This window comes from Rana temporaria, chromosome 9 (assembly GCF_905171775.1).
Source record: "Rana temporaria chromosome 9, aRanTem1.1, whole genome shotgun sequence".
Classification (NCBI taxonomy): Eukaryota; Metazoa; Chordata; class Amphibia; order Anura; family Ranidae; genus Rana; species Rana temporaria.
The window spans coordinates 7,964,006-7,986,066 of record NC_053497.1 but is presented as its reverse complement, the minus strand read 5'-3'; the positions used below and the strand labels follow the sequence as shown (position 1 = coordinate 7,986,066).

General features: G+C 42.2%; 1 protein-coding gene across 1 annotated transcript in view; it reads left to right on the top strand.

Annotated features, from left to right (window-relative positions):
* The window catches only part of PAPPA (pappalysin 1), a 327,700-nt gene extending 310,547 nt beyond the window's left edge, over positions 1-17,153 (top strand). The window contains exons 20-22 of the mRNA XM_040322751.1: positions 2,534-2,605; positions 4,108-4,206; positions 15,317-17,153. Coding sequence (XP_040178685.1) covers positions 2,534-2,605; positions 4,108-4,206; positions 15,317-15,472 — 327 coding nt within the window. The 3' untranslated portion in view covers positions 15,473-17,153. The remainder of the gene's footprint in view (positions 1-2,533; positions 2,606-4,107; positions 4,207-15,316) is intronic.
* Positions 17,154-22,061: the final 4,908 nt, after the last annotated feature.

Genomic DNA, 22,061 nt, shown 5'->3' with positions numbered 1-22,061 from the left:
TGGGAAGCTCTGATGGGGACCCTGGTTTAACGAGGGACTTTAATAGAGACCCTGATGTAATGGGGGACTGTAATGAGGACTAGAGGGACCCCAATAGGGACACCTAATATAAGAGGCCACAGGTTATGTTTAATTATGCTCTCCCCCTGACTTTGTTACTGCGCCCTCAGATCAGACAGGCTAGATCTGGACTTCTTCTGAAGGAACATTGGTTGAGAATGGCCGGTCTAGAGTTTAGAATTTTTCGTATAAATTGACATTTCCATCCCAGCCTCTCTTTCCGCGTTCCCCCCATCAGTAACAAAATCCTGAGATCATTTATCCTGTGGCCTCTGCCGCAGAAACGGGGGCCCCCGCTACGGGAACATCTGTTTTGTTGTTGTTCATTGTCAATCTAATGAGAGAGCTGTCTTGCGACCAGACCCCGTTCTCCGTCTATAACCTTTTATTGTTTTCTAACTATAACAGATTAACAATTTGCCGGGGCTGCTGCAAACTATCTTAACCCTCTCGGGGGTATTAATTATACTATTTACATTTATACTCGAAGACACCAAAAAAAAAAAAAAAAAAACGTTCCTATAGCAACCGTTGTTGCTCCCAGTCGTCAAAAAATTGAATTGTATTGACGTCATTTTGTAATTAGATCAAAGACTGGCTTGGGAAAGGACTGCAGACTGTTAACATTTACTCTGACTGATCCTTTTTTTTTATTTATTGTTTTGTTGAGTTGAGTGACGCAACATTTGTTTTTCTGTATACCCTCAGCATGATTTCTGAATTAGTCACTATGACGTCAGCAACATTTGGTATAAAAAGTCAGCCGTGATGTTGAATAACACTGATATTGGGTATATTGGACTCAAAGTGACGGTGTCTTTACATTGCCCCCCCCCCCCCACTTCCTACCAGGTATGGAGGAGCTCAGGCTTGTTAGGACCCTGATCCGAAACCCTCCTGGGTGAGCCCATCAGGAAGCTGCCAGCTGTACTGGGCCAACTGTCTGCAGCCGGGGCAGTGGCGTAGCGTGGGTTGTCAGCGCCTGGGGCGAGGCAAGTAATTTGCGCCCCCTGACCCATGGACTTACCTATTTTCAGCTAGCTCCAGTCTGGTCATATGATCCACTGTGTGAGACAGCGGTGGCTGTAGGGAAGAGGAGAGCGTGCTTGATAATGACTGGTAAAGCCTGAAGTGGTGACATCATGCATATGTTACTATGTCCCATCTGTTGTTGGTGCTTCCTCCTCTCCACACTCGTGACAGTGCCCCTATAAATTTTGCGCTCGGGGCGGTGGCCCCCTTGCACCCCCCAAGCTATGCCACTGAGCCGGGGTATTTCCCGACCCAAAGTTGCACATTTACAAGGGGCGTGTATATATAGGCAGCTGCAGGGTGGCGATTGCCTCGACCCGTTATGGTTGGTTCAATACAGTGAGAGCTTCCTGGCAGTCTTGCTCAGGTGGGTGTGGACTAGGATCCTAACATGCCCGTAAGCAAACTCTGCATGCATTTATTCTTACCCAGACTTGTTCCCTATGCTACCAATTGGAAAAGCAGAAAGGATAATGGGAAAGTGGAAAGAATAGTCCCCTGTCATTGGTGTCAGTGGGAGGAAGAGAGCCCCATCATCTGTATTAGTCAAAGAAATAGTGCCCCATCATTAGCATCAGTGGGAAGAATAGTGTCCCATCATTGGTGTCAGTGGGAGGAATAGTGCCCCATCATTGGCATCAGTGGGAGGAATAGTGTCCCATCATTGGTATCAGTGGAAGGAATAGTGCCCCATCATTGGCATTAGTTGGGGGGAGAAGTGCTCCATCATTGGCATCAGTGGGAGGAATAGTGTCCCATCATTGGTATCAGTGGGAAGAATAGTGTCCCATCATTGGTGTTAGTGGGAGGAATAGTGCCCCATCATTGGCATCAGTGGGAGGAATAGTGCCCCATCATTGGCATCAGTAGGAGGAATAGTGTCCCATCATTGGTATCAGAGGGAGGAATAGTGTCCCATCACTGGTATCAGTGGAAGGAATAGTGTCCCATCATTGGTATCAGTGGGAGGAATAGTGTCCCATCATTGGCATCAGAGGGAGGAATAGTGTCCCATCATTGGTGTCAGTGGGAGGAATAGTGTCCCATCATTGGCATCAGTGGGAGGAATAGTGACCCATCATTGACACCAGTTGGGGGGGAAGTGCTCCATCATTGGCATCAGTGGGAGGAATAGTGTCCCACCATTGGTATCAGTGGAAGGAATATTGTCCTATCATTGGTGTCAGTGGAAGGAATAATGTCCTATCATTGGTATCAGTGGAAGGAATCGTGCTCCATCAAAATAGGCCAACCCTTCTTTATAGGGGTGCTACGCTCTCCTCTGAACTACTTCTGGGTTTTTCGATTAAACTTTTATTTTTCAGTTGGTTGCACTCAATGGGCGTGTCTTTTTCAACCGACATACCTAAGTACTCACGTTTGCATCCATATATTTTTGCAAATTGCACAAAGCTTGATTTAATATCTTATCCTTTTACAGAGAATTACTTGCACAGGAAGACATCAGTGGTATCCTCCTCCGGAGGAACTTGTTTGTTTTAAGAGGTGTGAGGTAAGTTGAGGACCTCCTGAAATTCATTTACCATTGTTGATTTTGAAGCCCGAATTCCATCCTCACCAAGTCTTGCACATTTGTTCAGGCTCTGCCCCTACTCTCGTTTTTAAGAGTCGTTTTCAAAGTCGAAAAGGTTTAATACGGTTAGCCAGGGAAACTTCTTTAAATCATGATTAATGGGATTGTGGATTATATTATTCCCAATGACTGGTGGCTTTCTGATTGATGAAGAAATAATCAGGCAACATCGGGAGAGATGAGGACAAATACAGATCATAAATGAATGAGGCAAGAGCAGGGAGATCCTTGCACTGAAGGTCATCAGGTACAGCTTTCCCTCCAGCAAGGAGAACAATGAGCAGCACAGTACCAAATCTCAGTCCAAAATTTCCTGAAATCAGAGGAAGCAGTGCCTTAGATCAGTGGTCATCAACCCTGCCCTACAGGGCCCAATAACAGGCCAGGTTTGCAAGATAACCGAAATACATCACAGGTGATATAATTTGCTGCTCAGTGATTGCAGTATTCTAGACTGCATCTCCCCAAGGTAATACATAAAACCTGGCCTGTTAGTGGGCCCTGTAGGGCAGGGTTGATGACCACTGCCTTAGATGATCCCACTCTTCAGATACACAGCTGTGAGGATACAAGGGAGCCCAGGTACCCTTACAGACCAGGAAGTACAGTGATAGTTTTTTAGGAGGAACATACCAGAAGAAAAAGTAGATTTTCAGGGTACAGTTTGGCCATAGTCAACCCAATGGTATAGAAAATATTCACTTTTTGAGTTCAGGTCCACCTGTATTCCCACCCGAATTAAACAGAATGTGTATTATGGAAGCTGTGCTCCTCTTGGTAGAGGTAGGGCTTTGCTTCCTTGTGTGAGAGTTGTTCCCCTCAAAATAGGAGATCTGATAACTGGTGGGGTAATGATAAAGGTGGAGAAAGCTCAGATCTGCAAAAGGGATGAAGTAGAAGCAGGGAGATCCTTGCACTGCAGGTCATTGGGTACAGATTTTCCTCCAGCAAGGAGAACCATAAGCAGCACAGTAGTGACATCACCAAATCTCACTTCAAATCTTCTGAGATTGTCAATCAAAGGCTACAGTACCCAAGATGATCTCACACTGCAGATATACAGCTATTGTATGAGCCTCAAGCCATAGGAGTGCCTCGGCCAGTGATGGCGAACCTTGGCACCCCCAGATGTTTTGGAGATACATTTCCCATGATGCTCAGCTATACTGCAGAGTGCATGAGCATCATGGGAAATGTAGTTCCAAAACATCTGGGGGTGCCAAGGTTTGCCATCACCGTAGGCAAACGTAAGGATACACTGTAACAGTTGCATTTCCATTGCTCTCTACCTTTTGACATTTTCTGCCTCTTTTCTCCTTCTCTTTTTTTTTTTTTAAATACTGTATATTATTTTTTATTTAATTTTTTTATGTGGTAGTTTAACATTGTCCTGTGTTTTTTTTTTTTTTTTAAACCCACAGCCTTTCATTGCCGATAAATATTGTGATGGCGGTAACAACTGGGCTTTCTGTGACTACGATGGTGGTGATTGTTGTGCCTCAACAGTTATAACAAAAGAGGTAAAATTACAAATGCTTTTTTTGTTTGTTTGTTTTATCTTTACAAAATGTAAAACAAATAATAAAAAAATAAATGTTTTTTAAATTTAAAGGGGCAGATCCACATACAATTAGATGGGCGCAGCGTATGTGAGATACGCTACGTCGCTGTAACTTACTTTTGGCAGCTTTAAATCCACAAAGAATTTGCGCCGTACGTTACGGCGGCGTAGTGTATCTCTCGCGGCGTAACGGCGCCTAATTCAAATTGGCGAGTAGGGGGGGCGTGTTTCATTTAAATGAAGCACATCCCCGCGCCGAACGAACTGCGCATGCGCCGTCCCTAAATTTCCCGCCGTGCATTGCGCCAAATGACGTCGCAAGGACGTCATTGTTTTGACTTGAACGTAAATTACGTCCATCCCGCGATTCACGGACGACTTACGTAAACGAAAAACAAAATTCTAATTAAACGCGGGAACGACGGCCATACTTAACATAGCAGGTCCAACTATACGCCACGAAACAGCAGCTTTAACAATACGTCGGAAAAAGCCGACTAGAGACGACGTAAAAGAATGCGACGGCCACTCGTACATCGTCAGAAATAGCTAATTTGCAAAACGTCAGGAACGCCACCCAGCGGACGCCGAAGAATTGCATCTTAGATCCGAAGGCGTACGCCTGTCGGATCTAACCCAGGTGGCGTTGTATCTTGTTTTGAGGATTCAAACTAAAGATACGACGCAGGAAATTTGAAAGTACGCCGGCGAATCAGTAGATACGCCGGCGTACTTCGTCTGTGGATCTGGCCCAAAATGTTCTAGTATTAAAAACTGTATGCGTCCTTAGTTCAGGAAAGTTCATATTACGGGGCAGAACTTCATAGGTAGGGATGAGTGGAAATTTTGCCCAAATTTTGGTGAAATTTGGATCACTGACACTACAGTACAGTAAGTGAGAGTTGGACCCTAGGACATGAAATGTGCTACTGGCAGGATCGCCGAGATAAAAATCTTGAAAAATAAAGAAATAATAAAACTAATGTAGAACCCTGCATAAGCTACAAGGTTCCAGAGATGCAGTTCACCCAAGGTCTACGGTCTTCCACTGACGGACGTCGCTGATTGGCTCCCGAGGCATGGCAGGCAGGGAATGCTGTGGGGGCAAAAGAAAAGGAATGTATATGTAGCTCAGAATGATGGGGGGTTGAAGCAAATCTGTTGATTTGCCCTGTAAGGGCATTTTACAGGTTTGTGTTGGACAACCAGGTATTTAAATTGTAATATTAAAAATACTAATAATAATAATATAATTTTAAAATAATAATGATAATAATATAATGTTCAAATAATAATAATAATAATAATAATAATAATACTATAATGTTCAAAAAAATAATGGAAATGCAAAAATAATAAAAATAATATGATTTAAAATTAATAATGCTAATAATATAATGTTGTAATAAGAGTAATAATAATAATATAATTTTAAAATAATAACAATAATATTTTAAAATAATAACAATAATAATGCTAATACTAATAATATGCTCAGAATGATGGGGGCAGAAACAAACCTGTTGATTTGCCCTGAAAGGGCATTTCACAGGTTTGCGTTGGACAACCAGGAATTAAAATTTTAATATTTATAATAATACTAATAATAATATAATTTTAAAATCATGATGCTAATAATATAATGTTCAAATAATAATAATAATATAATTTTAAAATAATAATAATAATATTATGTTCAAAAAATTACAATAATATATTTTTAAAGTAACAATGCTAATAATGTAATAAATCTGTCGCTTTGCCCTGAAAGGGCATTTTACAGGTTTGTGTTGGACAACCAGGAATTAAAATTGTAATAATAATAATACTAATAATAATATAATTTTCAAATAATAATGCTAATAATATAATGTTCAAATAATAATAATAATAATAATAATAATAATAATAATAATAATATAATTTTAAAATAATGGTAATATAATGTTCAAAAAATAATAATAATATAATTTTAAAGTAATAATGCTAATAACATAATGTTGTAATAAGAGTAATAATACTAATAATATCATTTTAAAATAATAATAATAATGCTAATATTAATACTAATAATAATAAGCTCAGAATGGGGGGCTGAAACAAATCTGTTGATTTGCCCTGAAAGGGCATTTCACAGGTTTGTGTTGGACAACCAGGAATTCAAATTTTACTATTAATAACACTAATAATAATAATATAATTTAAAATAATAATGATAATAATAATATAATGTTCAAATAAGAATAAGAATATTAATTGTAATAATATAATTTTAAAATAATATAATGTTCAAATAAGAATAATAATACTAATAATATAATTTTAAAATATTAACAACAATAATACTAATAATGTTAATACTAATAATAAGAATAATAATAAACCTAATGATAGTCTGATTTTTAAATAGTAAGAAGAAAAACACTAATAATCATATAATTTGAAATGAATAATTTAATTTCATAATAATAATAATAATAATAATAATAATAATAATAATAATAATAATAATAATAATAATAATAATAATAATATAATGTTCAAATAAGAATAATAATACTAATAGAATCATTTTTAAATAATAACAACAATAATACTAATAATGCTAATACTAATACTAATAATAAGAATAATAGCGCTAATGATAGTATCATTTTTAAATAGTAACACAATAATACTAATAATCATATAGTTTGAAATAAATAATATAATTTCAAAATAATAATAATATTATCATTTTAAAATAATAATCATAATAATATAATGTTTAACAACAATAATAATACAAATTATACTACTACTACTACTAATAATAACACTAATAATAATAATATAATTTTAAAATAATAATAACAAGAACAATAATAATACAATTTTAATACTAAAATATTTCCCAACCCATAATCTGGTCCTTTTAACTTATTGTTAAATACAAGATATTATTTTTTTTTTTTTTAAACTAAGCAAGAGACATAATCTGACATAACAACATTATAGTCTAATGTAAAAAATATGTAATTTAGGGTACAAAAATTTTGATTGCCAAAAACGAAAAAAATGAAAATATGTGGAATTTGCCCAGCAAAATAATTTCCAAAGTGAAATTGCGCCCATATGTTTGTTCTTTTGTTCTCAACAATAATAAAAGGTATGATTGATGTTTCTGGTGAGAATATTTGAAAAATCAAACTTTTGGCACTCGGGGAAGTGAAGCATATGCTTTCTCTCTAAATATAATATGTTCAATTTGAGTTCTTTTGGCCGAAATCAAAGCTGTTGGATCCCTCAGTCATTTATCTTGCGAACCCATGAGAGCCTCTGAGAGTTTAGATCCGACCTCCGGCCTTTTCCTTCAGTCTTGCACAGTTGTTCCGGCTCCTCTCCTGGACTGAAACGGCCTTCTCTGAATTCGCCGCACACTGCGAGCTTCTCATAGTGTGTATTAGAAACTGCAGCAAGTCAGAGCCACCTTCGTTTTCTGGCTGCAGAAAATCCAGCCGAGATCATCCAGTGCCCAGGGCAAAGAGGCCAAATAGTGCCCCCATCCCCTTTCAATATGTGCGAACCTATGAGGAGGGAGTGAAGGAGAGAGAGCACAGCCCGCACCTCCTCCCGACTCTCTCCTTCTCTCCTTGCTGCTTCCAGCACTTAGCTGACAGAAGTAGTGGAGTAGTAGTGGAGTAGGAACTTACAGGTGCCCCCCATCCCTACAACATAAGCTGCGCCGAGGGCAGCCTGTCCCTTCTGCCCCTCCCCTTATCCTGGCTCTGTATCCAGCATCATCTGGCCCTTTTCTTCCCCAGACTAATTGTTCTTCCGGGCCTTTCATTGTTTGGATTGCAGATTAAACTTAGCTTTGCTATGACTTTAAATAGTTTGTTCGGGCCAAGCTGACCAACACCAACTATTTCCTTTACTGATATATATATATATATATATATATATATATATATATATATATATATATATATATATATATATATATATATATATATATATATATATATATATATATATAGAGAGATATAGATATATATATAGAGAGATATAGATATAATATATAATTATATATATCTATATAGATACAGTAGATAGATATCATATAATATATATACGCCTGCTAGACATGTGCACAGTCGAAAAATTTGTTTTCATTTGATTTTTTTTTTTCGGGTCATTCATTATGATCATAGTTTGTAAATTTGTAAATTCAAAAATCCGAAAATAAGAAAAAAAATAATCTGAATACTCGAAAGAATGAAAATTCTGAATGACAACTAACTTACTAATAATAACTAACTATTAAATTATAGGAATTGGAACTTCCTTTCATATTTGACTGTTCGTAAACACAACCAATACAAATTTATCCGAAGTTACGAATTATCCAAAATAATGAATGCCGTATCTAAACGAATGGAAAGAAACAAATTAATAATAAATAATCATAATAAGAAACGCATTATTATTATTGTTATTTATTATTATTAATTGTTATTATTCATTTGTTACGTTCCATTAGTTTAGATTCGGCATTCGTCATTTTAGATAATTCGTAAGTTCGGATAAATCAATTTTCGTTCACTAACAGCCAAATTTGAAAGGAAATTCCAATACCTATAATTTAATAGTTAGTAATTGTTAAGTTATTATTAGTTAATAAGATTAGTTTCAGATTTCTGAATTTCTGAATTGTCGAATTTCTGAATTGTCGAATTTCTGAATTGTCGAATTTCTGAATTGTCGAATTTCTGAATTGTCGAATTTCTGAATTGTCGAATTTCTGAATTGTCGAATTTCTGAATTTTCGAATTATCGAATTTCTGAATTTTCGAATTGTCGAACTTCTGAATTGTCGAATTTCTGAATTTTCGCATTGTCGAACTTCAGAATTGTTGAACTTCAGAATTGTCGAACTTCAGAATTGTCGACCTTCAGAATTGTCGACCTTCAGAATTGTCGAACTTCAGAATTGTCGAACTTCAGAATTGTCGAATTTCTGAATTTCCAAATTTCTGAATTTTCAAAATTCGGAATTTTCGAATTAACGAATTTCTGTCTAAATTTGTTGAAATTTCGTTAAAATATGAATTCAGAACGAAACGAGTCCATTCATAGAAAATTTTTATGAATTAATACAAGGATTCCCCTGATTGGCTCAGTTTTAAAGCCTGTCATTTAATCCAAAATAATGAATGCCGTATATAAACGAATGGAAAGAAACAAATTAATAATAAATAATAAAAAACACTTTATTATTATTATTATTGTATTTTATTAATTGTTATTATTCATTCGTTATGTTCCATTCGTTTAGATTCGTCATTCGTCATTTTAGATAATTCGTAAGTTCGGATAAATCCATATTGGTTCACTAACAGCCAAATTTGAAAGGAAATTCCAATACCTATAATTTAATAGTTAGTAATTGTTAAGTTATTATTAGTTAATACGATTAGTTTCAGATTTTCAAACTTTCGAATTGTGGAATTTCTGAATTGTGGAATTTCTGAATTGTGGAATTTCTGAATTGTGGAATTTCTGAATTGTGGAATTTCTGAATTGTGGAATTTCTGAATCTCTGAATTTTCGAATTTCTGAATTGTCTAATTTCTGAATTTTCAAATTTCGGAATTTTCAAATTTCAGAATTTCTGAATTTAGAATTGTCGAATTTCTGAATTTCTGAATTTAGAATTGTCGAATTTCTGAATTTTCAAATTTCTGAATTTCTGAATTTTTAAATTTCTGAATTTCTGAATTGTCAAATTTCTGAATTTCTGAATTGTCAAATTTCTGAATTGTCAAATTTCTGAATTTCTGAATTGTCAAATTTCTGAATTGTCAAATTTCTGAATTTCTGAATTGTCAAATTTCTGAATTTCTGGATTTTCGAATTGTCGAACTTCTGAATTTCCAAATTTCTGAATTTTCAAAATTCGGAATTTTCGAATTAACAAATTTCTGTCTAAATTTGTTGAAATTTCGTTAAAATATTAATTCAGAACGAAACTAATTGCACATGTCTAACGCCTGCTATCAGCGCTGTATAAGCTGCATGTAGCCTAAGCTACATACTGTATACAGCTCTGTGTTTTCCGGCAGCACTATGGGGACTTCCCGTGACCCCGTCCCATTTCCGGGAAAAAAATGTAGTTAGTCCATTCATAGAAAATTTTTATGAATTAATACAAGGATTCCCCTGATTGGCTCAGTTTTAAAGCCTAACTCCAGCTTTGTTCTGACTTTAAATATTTTTTTTTTTTTTTTTTTTATGCCAAGTTGACCCAAACAAACAATATCCATTACAAACCCACTCACCACCCCTTTATTAGGTCCCCCTTGGTAGTATTGGGCTTTAATCACCCAATTATAATATACAGTGGAACCTCGGATTACGAGCATAATCCGTTCCGGGAGAATGCTCTTAATCCAAAGCACTCGCATATCAAAGCAAGTTTCCCCATAGAAGTCAATGGAAACTAAAAGAATTTGTTCTGCATTGACTTCAATGGGATGCAATACCGCATGTGGCCAGAGGTGGTGGGGGCGCCGGAAGAGCCTCAGAAACGCCGGAAAGGCAAACCTCGGAAAGAATTCCTACCCGAGATTTGCCAAGGTCAACCGTGCTGTCCTCAGGCCTTTCCGTGCATTTCCGAATGGCGCTGATCGGCAGCCGAGCTCTGCTTGGGTCTGGCGTCCCCCCTACCTCAGGCCAAAAGCGGTACTGCACACCGCTTTGGCCTGAATCCTGCTCGTTTTGCGAACCAAGTCACGATTTTTTCAAATATAGTGCCCGTATTGCAAAACGCTTGTTAACTGCGTTACTCGCAATCCGGGGTTCCACTGTACCCCCCCAAAGAAAATCTTCATATATGTACACATCTGGCTTCATTAACTGCTTGCCGCCCCAGCGCCCAGCGTCAAATGACGGCGGAGCGGTACGGCTCTCGTTCTGGGACGTCAGATGGTGCGCAGCGCGGTGATCGCGTCCGCGCTGTGTTGCTAGGACATGGCGCAGCCCCGATCTCTGTAAAGGGCCACGTCCGTGGCTCTTTTAACATGTGATCGGCTGTGTCCAATCACAGCCGGTCACATGAAAAACTGACAGGGGGTGTGAGGAGATGAGAGCCGATCAGCAGCATCTCCTCACAGGGGAACATGTAGGAATGTAATCAGGGCACTTATCATCAGTGCCCTGATTACAGTATATCAATTTAAGTGTCACCAATCAGTGCCCACCATCATGGGCATCCGCAGAACTTTTTTCGGGGGGGCCTTATTTTAAGGTTACCAATGCGCCACCCCTTTTAGACAATGCCATGAAGGGAAGGGGCCAACTTGCTGATCCCTGATTTTCCCCTACCTGCAGACACCCATGCCCACTATTGCCCACCAGTGCCAGCAATCAGTGCCCACCAGTGGCACCAATCAGTGCCCACCACTGCCCACAAGTGCGACCAATCAGTGCCCATTAGCAATGCCAATCAGTGCTGGCTATCGGTGACGCCTATCAGTGCTGCCCATCAGTGCCCAGCACTGCTGTCAATCAATGTCCATCAGTGTCGCCCATCAGTACCTCCTATCCATGCCGCCTACCAGTGCTGCCTATTAGTGCCTACCAGTGCTGCTTATCAGTGCTCACCAGTGCCACCTATTAGTGCCCACCAGTGCCACCTATCAGTGCTCATCAATGCCACATATCAGTGCCACCTATCAGTGCCCATAAGTGCGGCATATTAGTGCCTCCTCATCAGTGCCCATCAGTGCGACATATTAGTGCCTCCTCATCAGTTCCACCGAATCAGTGCCCATAACCCATAAGTGCTGCCTCATCAGTGCCCACCAGTGCCACCTATTAGTGCCCACCAGTGCCACCTATCAGTGCTCATCAATGCCACATATCAGTGCCACCTATCAGTGCCCATAAGTGCGGCATATTAGTGCCTCCTCATCAGTGCCCATAAGTGCTGCCTCATCAGTGCCACCTATTAGTGCCCACCAGTGCCACCTAACAGTGCCCATCAGTGCCGCCTATCAGTGCTCATCAATGCCACATATCAGTGCCCATAAGTGCGGCATATTAGTGCCTCCTCATCATTGCCACCTAATCAGTGCCCATAAGTGCCGCCTCATCAATGCCCACCAGCTCTGCCTATCAGTGCCGTCTCATCAGCCCACATCAGTAAAGGCGAAAAATTACTTAGTTACAAAATTTACTGACAGAAACTAAGTACATTTTTAAAATTTTTGGTCTTTTTTTTTTAAATAAAAAACCCAGCAGTGATGAAATAACACCAAATCAAATCTCTACTCGTGTGAAGAAAATTATAAAAAATGTGTTTGTGTACAGCGTCACATGACCGCGCGATTGTCATTCAAAGTGCGACAGCACTGAAAGCTGAAAAATGGTGCCTGGGCAGGAAGGGGGGTGTAAGCAGGGCCATCTTAATGCAAGGGCACTGCCCAGGGGCCCCAGGTACATGGGGGGGGGGCCCACAATAATCTTGCATTACATCATACTTGCCAACTGTCCCGGATTTGCTGGGACAGTCCCGATGTGGTAAATTGGGGCAAGCTGGTAGGGGCCCCAGTGCATTACTTTGCCCAGGGGCCCATGACGATGCTATTAAGACGGCCCTGGGTGTAAGCGCCCGGCAGGCAAGTGGTTAATGAACGTAGCGAGAGCTGGCAAGCTTCTGAAGGCACCTGCACCTCGGAAAAACCTCCTCCCCGTCTCCCAAGTTGCCGGTTTGATTGGGAGAAAGGAAGATTAAAGCGCGGCCCTTCCACTCTTGGACCGCAGAGAGGGCCGTTTACTCCCCTCGGTGCGTGTTTTTTATTATGTTGGGTGTATTTCTTGGACGGCTCTTCCAAAGGGATTCCTTACAGACAATGACAAATAAGAAACAGAAGACGTTGTTGAGTTCCAGGGATCCTCATTCCTCGGGACCACACAGGGCTCTACAGATACTTACTGGGAACGATTATGGCAGAGACGTGGAGACCTTATTAGATAAGCTTACAAATGTTTTCTGCAAATGGAAAAAAAAAATGTTGTATCTTGTGTGTACCTACAGTATCTCACAAAAGTAAGTACACCCAGGGCTTTTTTCCAGCGGGAACGCGGGGGAATGCAGTTCCGGCACCTCCAGAACTGAATATGTGTAATGGCAAGGGGTGCTGGAGGATCTATTGATGCTGGTGCTGGGGAATCTGTTGTTGCTGGAGGGAATCTATCCACTGAGGATGGGGGATCTATTATTGCTGGGAGAGATTTACTGTTGAAGGGGTATTTATTGCTGGCTGCTGGAGGGTCTATTAATGCTGGCTACTGGGAAAGTAATTGTTGCTGGAGGGGACTTATTTTTGCAGGGGGGGGGGGTGGGTTATTGTTGCTGTGGAGGTCTGTTGTTGCCAGTAGAGGTTGTATTGTTGCTGGGTTGGGTCTTATGCTGCAGGGGGTCAATCATTGCTCGAGGGAGGCGTCTAGTATTGCTGGATGCTGGAGGGTCTATTAATGCTGGCTACTGGGAAAGTTATTGTTGCTGGAGGGGACTTATTTTTGCAGGGGGGGGGGGGTTATTGTTGCTGTGGAGGTCTGTTGTTGCCAGTGGAGGTTGTATTGTTGCTGGGTTGGGTCTTATGCTGCAGGGGGTCAATCATTGCTCGAGGGAGGCGTCTAGTATTGCTGGATGCTGGAGGGTCTATTGATGCTGGCTGTTGGGAGTGTATTGTCACTGGGATGTCAATTGTTCCTAATACTTAGCACTATAAAATGATACTTGGTTCTGTATTCTCTAAAAGGGGTGGTACTGGGAGGTGGGTAGGAGGTCTGTGACGTGTCCTAGGCGATCGCCTACAGGGAGGGGCTGCTGTAGGCGATTAAGCTTAATCGCCTAACCAACCTCTCGGCGGAAGGAGGAAGTGGGACAGGAAGACCCACTCCTCCTGAAGCCCCCACCCCCCCCCCCCCCAAAAAAAAATTACATGCCAAATGTGGCATGTAAGGGGGTGAGGAGTGGGATAAGCGGAAGTTCCAATTTTGGGTGGAACTCCGCTTTAATTAACACAATAGACAATAGAATGCAATCACAGCAAGCGTTATCACTACAGCCAGGTAGCTGGAGGTGATTAACATCAAATAACATCTTAACAGTCTGTGTCCCCACATTGAATGAATCACACTAATATTGACCGGTTGTGTTCAGAATTAACCACCTGTAATATTTCTAGATATCCTGCAATACATTGTGAATTATCATTACTGTCCCATCTCATGTAATTCAAGATATAATTTCTCAGTCATCCTATGCCCCTAGTGGACATAGGATGACCCTAGACCCAAGAGTCATTGGTGAAGCTGAACCAGGAGTACCCCGTATCCTTCAAGAGCCTCTGGTTCCCACGGGCCATACCGTTACACAGAGCTTCTCAGTTTCAGGGTCAGGTCGCAAGGAAAGATACCAAGGCAAAGTAAGAGTGTGTCTGCCGGGTATTTATACACATCTCCTGCAATCAGACTCAGGTAATGCCTGATTGCGGGAGATGATGATGGTCCCACACTGCCAGAAAACAACCCGCTGGTGGACGCCAGTACTGCGGCCCAAAGATCATATAATACCACCACCAGGGGAATGCTCCCCTGGCAGTTCCAGACTGCCAGGAAATACCTGCTGGTGGACCACAGTACTGCACGCCAAATATCAGGCAGTGTCATCAGCGGATGGAACCTTCCCTGACACCAGGACAGTTGGCAAGCATGATGTAATGCAAGATTATTATGGGGCCCCTGGGCAGTGCTCAGGGGTGCCCATGCATTTATACAGCCCTGCCAAGAACAGAACCTTGGGGGACCCCTATAGAGAAAAGAAGAGGAGGGTAGGAAGCAGAATTGTAAGTGACGCTGAAGGTGCGGTGGGATAAGCAGGATGAGACCCAGCAAAGGGTACAGCATGAGATCCAAGAACAGACCAGGATTACACCTAACACTGTGGCATGTAGGGACGTGGTGTGATAGTGGTGCCATCGATCTTTCCTTATCCTGAATCTTCTCTTTGTGTTCTTTAGGTGATCCCGTTCCCAGCGGGGTGTGATGTACTGGACAAGTGCGCCTGCAGGGATCCCAAGGCAAAGGAGAACACAAAGGGGAACAATCCGAATGTCCAAAGGCTCGGCTCCGCACGTCTGGAACGACCGCGACCAAAGGCAGACTGGAAAACATAAACACATTCCTCCCGTTGTCTTTACATTTCGCCATTGAACTGGATTGCGTTTCTCCGCCAGGAACCGTTCGAGTACGAACAAGTCTGCCCATTTCCGTCAACAGAGAACTGGGAATCATTCATTAATGATTTGAACGCCATAAGGAACAAAACCATAAAAATCAAGTATGCGTTGAGCTGTGGTATGGCCAGAAGATGACAAAAAAAAAAAAGATAAAAACAAAGCCATAAATACATTTCTCAGCCGGCTAGACAGGACTTCTTAGATCTCCTTTTCTATTACCAATAGTTAGGATGGAAATGTGTAAAGTATTCATGATGGAAGGAGGGCTGGCTGAGGGATTGAGAACGACGATGTATAGATTTGCAGTCCCTGCAGGCTCTAGTGTTCCTTTATCCATCAAAACCTCAAGCTGTGCACTTTTCCTGTTTGACGGCCCGTTAGAACCGAGATCTAACCGCCTCATAACAGATGTTTTAAGATTTCTCCAAAATGCCACCAAAACCCAACACTAGTTGTTTGAGCATAACTGTTGCTGCTATTCTTGCTGCTATATCCCATACAGCTATATTTTTATTTTATTTTCCTAACTGTGTCAGGTCAAGTGGGATAATCAACCCAAAAACAACCAGTCTGCCTTAAATCTTGTCTTCAAGCCTGCCTGGTACACCTTCAAGGCATTCGCCCCTTTAGAAACAAATGAAAAGGGACCAACGTAGAACCTCTCGGTAATGGGTTTGTACCTCAAGCCTAGCCCTGGACCCTGGAGAGATGAAAAGGTTAGAGAAGAGGGCAGAGCAGAGTAGACTGCGTTGACTATTCTCCTAGCAGCCGCTCCTTACCGAGCTGTAACATCCGACTAGCGTGATGTTTCAGCATCGGGGCTACGCGTTTCATCCCATGTCAGAAATGTCCTGCACATGAATGGAAAAAACACTGCTCTTTTTTTTTATTTCCCTTCAAATTTTCCATGCTACTTTTGTAGAGTTCACCTAGGTGACAATTTGCTTGTAGACACTGTCTTAAAATACATAGCATGTATGGCAGAGGCTCAGAACTCCGGAATACACCAACGAAGGGTAAGGCTGAAAGGAGAATATATTTTTTTTTGGTGCAGTAGTATGTACTTGGTTGTGTAGTAGCTCGAGCGGCATTTTCATATTACTACAGGGCCAGTCTTGCCTAGCAATGCTTACTGTATATACTACTGAGCAGTGTCGATTGGGGTACAAATATGCAACATCATGCTTTTTGTTTTTTTCCAAAAACGGGACCCTCCATTCCTTTGTTGCTGCTGAGGGAATTAAAAAAAAAAAGTGTTTGATAAGGGCCACCCCGCGGGCACTTCGATGTGTACGCCGGTGTCCAAAGAGCAGAGATCTTGTGATAACCCGATAGTGAATTGCCCCAATGCAAGGTCTGTGTAAGATGGCAGCTTTTTTTTTTTTTACCTCCTCAATCCCTGAAGGATTAAACCCAACTCCAGCCAAAAAATTTCATTTTCCAGTTATGGATAGACTTGGAAGGAAAAAAATATATTTCACATAAAGTGGAACTTTTCTTAGGTTTTCACCCCCTGCCCACCCCCGTTTAAGATCTTCTAACCACGGTCGGAAATTCCGACAAGAAAAAAAGTCCGATGTGAGCTTTTGGCTTGAAATTCCGACCGTGTGTTGGCCCCATCTGACTTTTTCTGTCGGAAATTTCCGACAACAAAAAGTTCTTGTCGGAAATTCCGATCGTCTGTATGCAATTCCGACTCTTAAAAAAACATGCATGCCCTGAATCAAGTCGACGCATGCTCGGAAGGGTTGAACTTCAGTTTTCTCATCTCGTCATAATGTTGTACGTCACCACGTTCTTGACGGTCGGAATTTTGTGTGACTGTGTGTATGCAACACAAGTTTGAGCCAACATTCCGTCGGAAAAAACATGGTTTTCTTGTCGAAAATTTCTGATCGTGTGTACGGGGCATTAGCCTCTTTATGGTCCAGCACCATCCCTGGATTCCTTCTTCCTCTCCCTCAATGTCATTCTGCTCATTTCCTACGAGCCCATCCTGGTATTTACATGCCTCCTTCCCCCTCAGAGGGTGCGTCATGACACAGGTTGGGCTCACAGTGCTCCAGGAAGGTCAAGGTGGTCAAAAAAATCCCTGGGAGAGTGTCTGGCCCCCCACAGCACTGGAGGAGGAAGTCCTGGGGATGTCACCAGGCCATCTAAAACAGGGGTCTCCAAACTTTTCAATTTGAGGGCTACATTGAAAATTTTACAGATATTTGCGGGTCGAAAAAAATATATTTTTATAAATATTGAATAAAAATGAAATGAATGAATGTTTTATTTGGAGATTTTTGGAATTAGGATGATATCATTTAGAACAATGAAGAAAAACTTGAATAAAAAAAGCAAAGAAATTACAAATAAACTTGAGCCCATCAAAGTCCCTAATCACATCGGGTTCCTCATCAAAGTCCATCCTTATATCAGTGTACCCATCAGAGAGGCACATCAGATTCACCTCTTACATCAAAGTCCCCATCAGACCCCCTTACATCATAGTCCCCTCAAAGCCCCCCTTACGTCAGAGACCACTTACATTAGAATCCCCATCAGATCCTCTTACATTATAGTCCCCATCAAAGCCCCCCTTTCTTCAGAGACCCCCTTACATCAGAATCCCCATCAGAGCCTCTTACACCATAGTCCCCCTCAAAACCCTCTTACTTCAGAGACCCCCTTACATCAGAATCCTCATCAGAGCCTCTTACATCATAGTCCCCTCAAAACCCTCCTTACTTCAGAGACCCCCTTACATTAGAGTCTCCATGAGATCCTCTTACATCATAGTCGCCATCAAAGCCCCCCTTACTTCAAAGAACCCCTTACATCAGAATCCCCATCAGGTCCTCTCACATCAAAGTCCCCATTAAAGCCCCCTTACTTCAGAGACCCCTTTACATCAAAGCCCCCATCAGACTCCCTTATGTCATATCCCTATCAAAGCCCCCCCTTACTTCAGAGTCCCACTTACATTAGGGTCCCCATCAGACCCCCTTACACCAGAGTCCCCTCAAAGCCCCCCTTCAAAGACCCCCTTACATCAGAGTCTCCATGAGATCCTCTTACATCATAGTCGCCATCAAAGCCCCCTTACTTCAAAGAACCCCTTACATCAGAATCCCCATCAGGTCCTCTCACATCAAAGTCCCTATTAAAGCCCCCTTACTTCAGAGACCCCCTTACATCAAAGCCCCCATCAGACTCCCTTACATCATAGTCCCTATCAAAGCCCCCCTTACTTCAGAGTCCCACTTGCATTAGGGTCCCCATCAGACCCCCTTGCATCAGAGTCCCCTCAAAGCCCTCCTCACTTCAGAGACCCTTTTACATGATGTTTGGATTTGGAGACCCCTGATAAAGATACAATGTTTTATTTTTTATTCAATTAAAAAAAAACTATTTAAAAACATTTTGTTTAATATTTAATCAAAAAAACTCTGGGGTGTGTGGGCAAAAAGCTGGAGTTCTGCTCTAAGCCTTTATTGTTGTCCCTGAGACTCGCTTCCCGTCCCTGTGGAAGCCTTTGGTAGAAGGACAGGTAATAGGGGAAACCGGTTGTCCCGGGGACACAAGAAGATGAGGTTCTAACCAGAACCTCCACTTCCTGGAGAGATTGCTCATCTCTTCCTGGAGAGATTACTCATCTCTTCCTGGAGAGATTACCCATCTCTTCCTGGAGAGATTACCCAACACTTCCTGGAGAGATTACTCATCTCTTCCTGGAGAGATTACCCATCTCTTCCTGGAGGGATTACCCATCTTTTCCTGGAGGGATTTTCCATCACTTCCTGAGGAGATTTCCCATCACTTCCTGTAGAGATTACCCATCACTTCCTGGAGAGATTACCCAACACTTCCTGGAGAGATTACTCATCACTTCCTGGAGAGATTACCCATCTCTTCCTGGAGGGATTTCCCATCACTTCCTGGAGGGATTACCCATCTCTTCCTGGAGAGATTTCCCATCACTTCCTGGAGAGATTACCCATCACTTCCTGGAGAGATTACCCAACACTTCCTGGAGAGATTACCCATCACTTCCTGGAGAGATTACCCATCTCTTTCTGGAGGGATTTCCCATCACTTCCTGGAGAGATTACCCATCTCTTCCTGGACAGATTACCCATCTCTTCCTGGAGGTATTTTCCATCACTTCCTGGAGAGATTACCCAACACTTCCTGGAGAGATTACCCATCTCTTCCTGGAGGGATTACCCATCTTTTCCTGGAGTGATTTTCCATCACTTCCTGGAGAGATTACCCTTCACTTCCTGGAGAGATTACCCATCTCTTCCTGTAGAGGTTTCCCATCTCTTCCTGGAGAGATTACCCATCTCTTCCTGGAGGGATTTTCCATCACTTACTGGAGAGATTTTCCATCACTTCCTGGAGAGATTTCCCTTCACTTCTTGGAGAGATTACCCATCTCTTCCTGTCATGATGACAGGAAATTGGGAGGAACCTCTCTATTGGGGTACCATTCTGTAGGCCCTTCCCTACTCTGTCCAATACTAAGAAAACTTTGGCCTGGAGTTAGGCTTTAAGGGCATTCCCTGGGGGTGTTTTCAAAGCAGGTTCCAGCTACCTCCCTTCTGGTTTTCACTTTCACTGGCTTGAAAAATTGTCAGTTTGTTTTAGTTCTTTTTCCTGTGTTAAAAAAAAAAAAATCAAAAAAAAAAAGCTCAAAAAAACTTTGTTGAGACTGAGATGAGTGACATTTTATGAAACTGTCCAAAATGTATTTAAAAAAAATGTATGTTTTTAAAGGGACATAATGTACTTAGTTGTAGGCAGAGGGCTACATCCACACTGCCCAAGTGGAGTTGGCTTACAGCATGTTTATTATTCTTGTGCATTCCCAATGTGTGAGATTGAAGCCCAACTCAACTTTCGGTTTAAATCCATGAAATACATTCCAGGTCCATCAAACAGAAGGTGTGCAAGGTCCTACATTGGGGGTTTCTTTAGAAAGAAGCCGCAGACTGAGTAGAAAAAGCCTGTCCCCTGCCAGCATACTGTTGAGGAGGACTATTGCTCTTGGTGGGGAAGCAGTGATCCCTCCCCAAAGGTCAAACACACCCCCCTGCCCAGAGCTAGAGCTCACCATTCAACAAAAGCTTGCTGTGTGAAAGCAGTGGTAGCTCTGCAGAGGTCAGACATGCCTATGCTCAGAGCTTGAGCTCTCCAATCAGCAAAGCTTGCTATCTGGAAGCAGTGGTTTCTCTGCAAAGGTCAGATACGCCTCCCTACTTGAAGCTAGAGCTCACCAGTCGACAAAGCTTGTGGTCTGGAAGCAGTGGTTTCTCTACAAAGGTCAGACACACCCCCTCCTCAGAACAAGGGCTCACCAATCAGCAAAGCTTGCTGTCTGAAAGCAGTGGTTTCTCTACAAATGTCATACATGCTCCCTGCTGAGTCAGAGATTGCTGTGTGAAAGCAGTGGTCCTTCTGCAGAGGTCAGACACACCCATGCTCAGAGCTAGAGCTCTCAAATCAACAAAGCTTGCTGTGTGGAAGCAGTGGTCCTTCTGCAGAGGTCAGATATGCCCCCTGCTCAGAGCTAGAGCTCACCAATGAGCACAACTTGCTGTCTGGAAGCAGTGATTTCTCTGCAAAGGTCGGACATGCCCCCTGCTGAGTCAGAGCTTGCTGTGTGGAAGCAGTGGTCTTTCTGTAGAGGTCAGACACAACCATGCTTAGAGCTCGCACTTCCCAATGTTTGGAAAGCTGTAACTCTGGTTCAACAAGGGGGCACGGTGGACCTCTGCAGAGAGACCACTGCTAACACACAGAGAACAACAGTCCTTCTCCATAGCATGCTGACAAGCTTTTCTACTCAGGGTGCGGCTGCCTTCTAAAGAAAGCCAACTGTAGGGCTTTGCACACTATGGCCCAGATTCACAGAGTGTGGGCGCACATTATGCCGCCGTAGCGTAAACGCCGTACGCCACGCCGGCGTAGAGCAGAGAGGCAAGCATTGAATTCAGCAAGCCAGTGCTCCCAACGCTGCGCCAGCGTGGGATTCGAAGGCGTACGTCGGCGTAGGTGGAAGTGGGCGTGACCCATGCAAATGAGGCGTGACCCCATGCAAATGATGGGCCGAGCGCCAGACAGATACGTATCACGAACTGCGCATGCGCCGTGACATGGACGCATCCCCCTGCACCTGCTTACAACCACGTCGGAACAACTGCCTAAACTACGCCGGATCACTGCGTACGGCGTGAACGTAACCTACGCCCAGACAGACACACGTCCAACGTAAAATACGCCAGCTTGTGTTCCCTGGTGCAGACCTTTGCATGTCTGGTGCTGGGTTGCACCTCCTTTATGGGGAATAACTTTACGCCAGACGTACAACTTACGCGCACATCTCGTAGCCTGCGTCGGGCGCACGCAGGTTCGTGAATCCCTCATTTGCATGTTTGAATGGCTAATCAATGGGAGCGGCACCATGCACCCAGCCTAAATGTGCGCCCACCCTACGCCGGCATGAGCAAGCTACGTCGGCGGGGTGTAGCCTGGT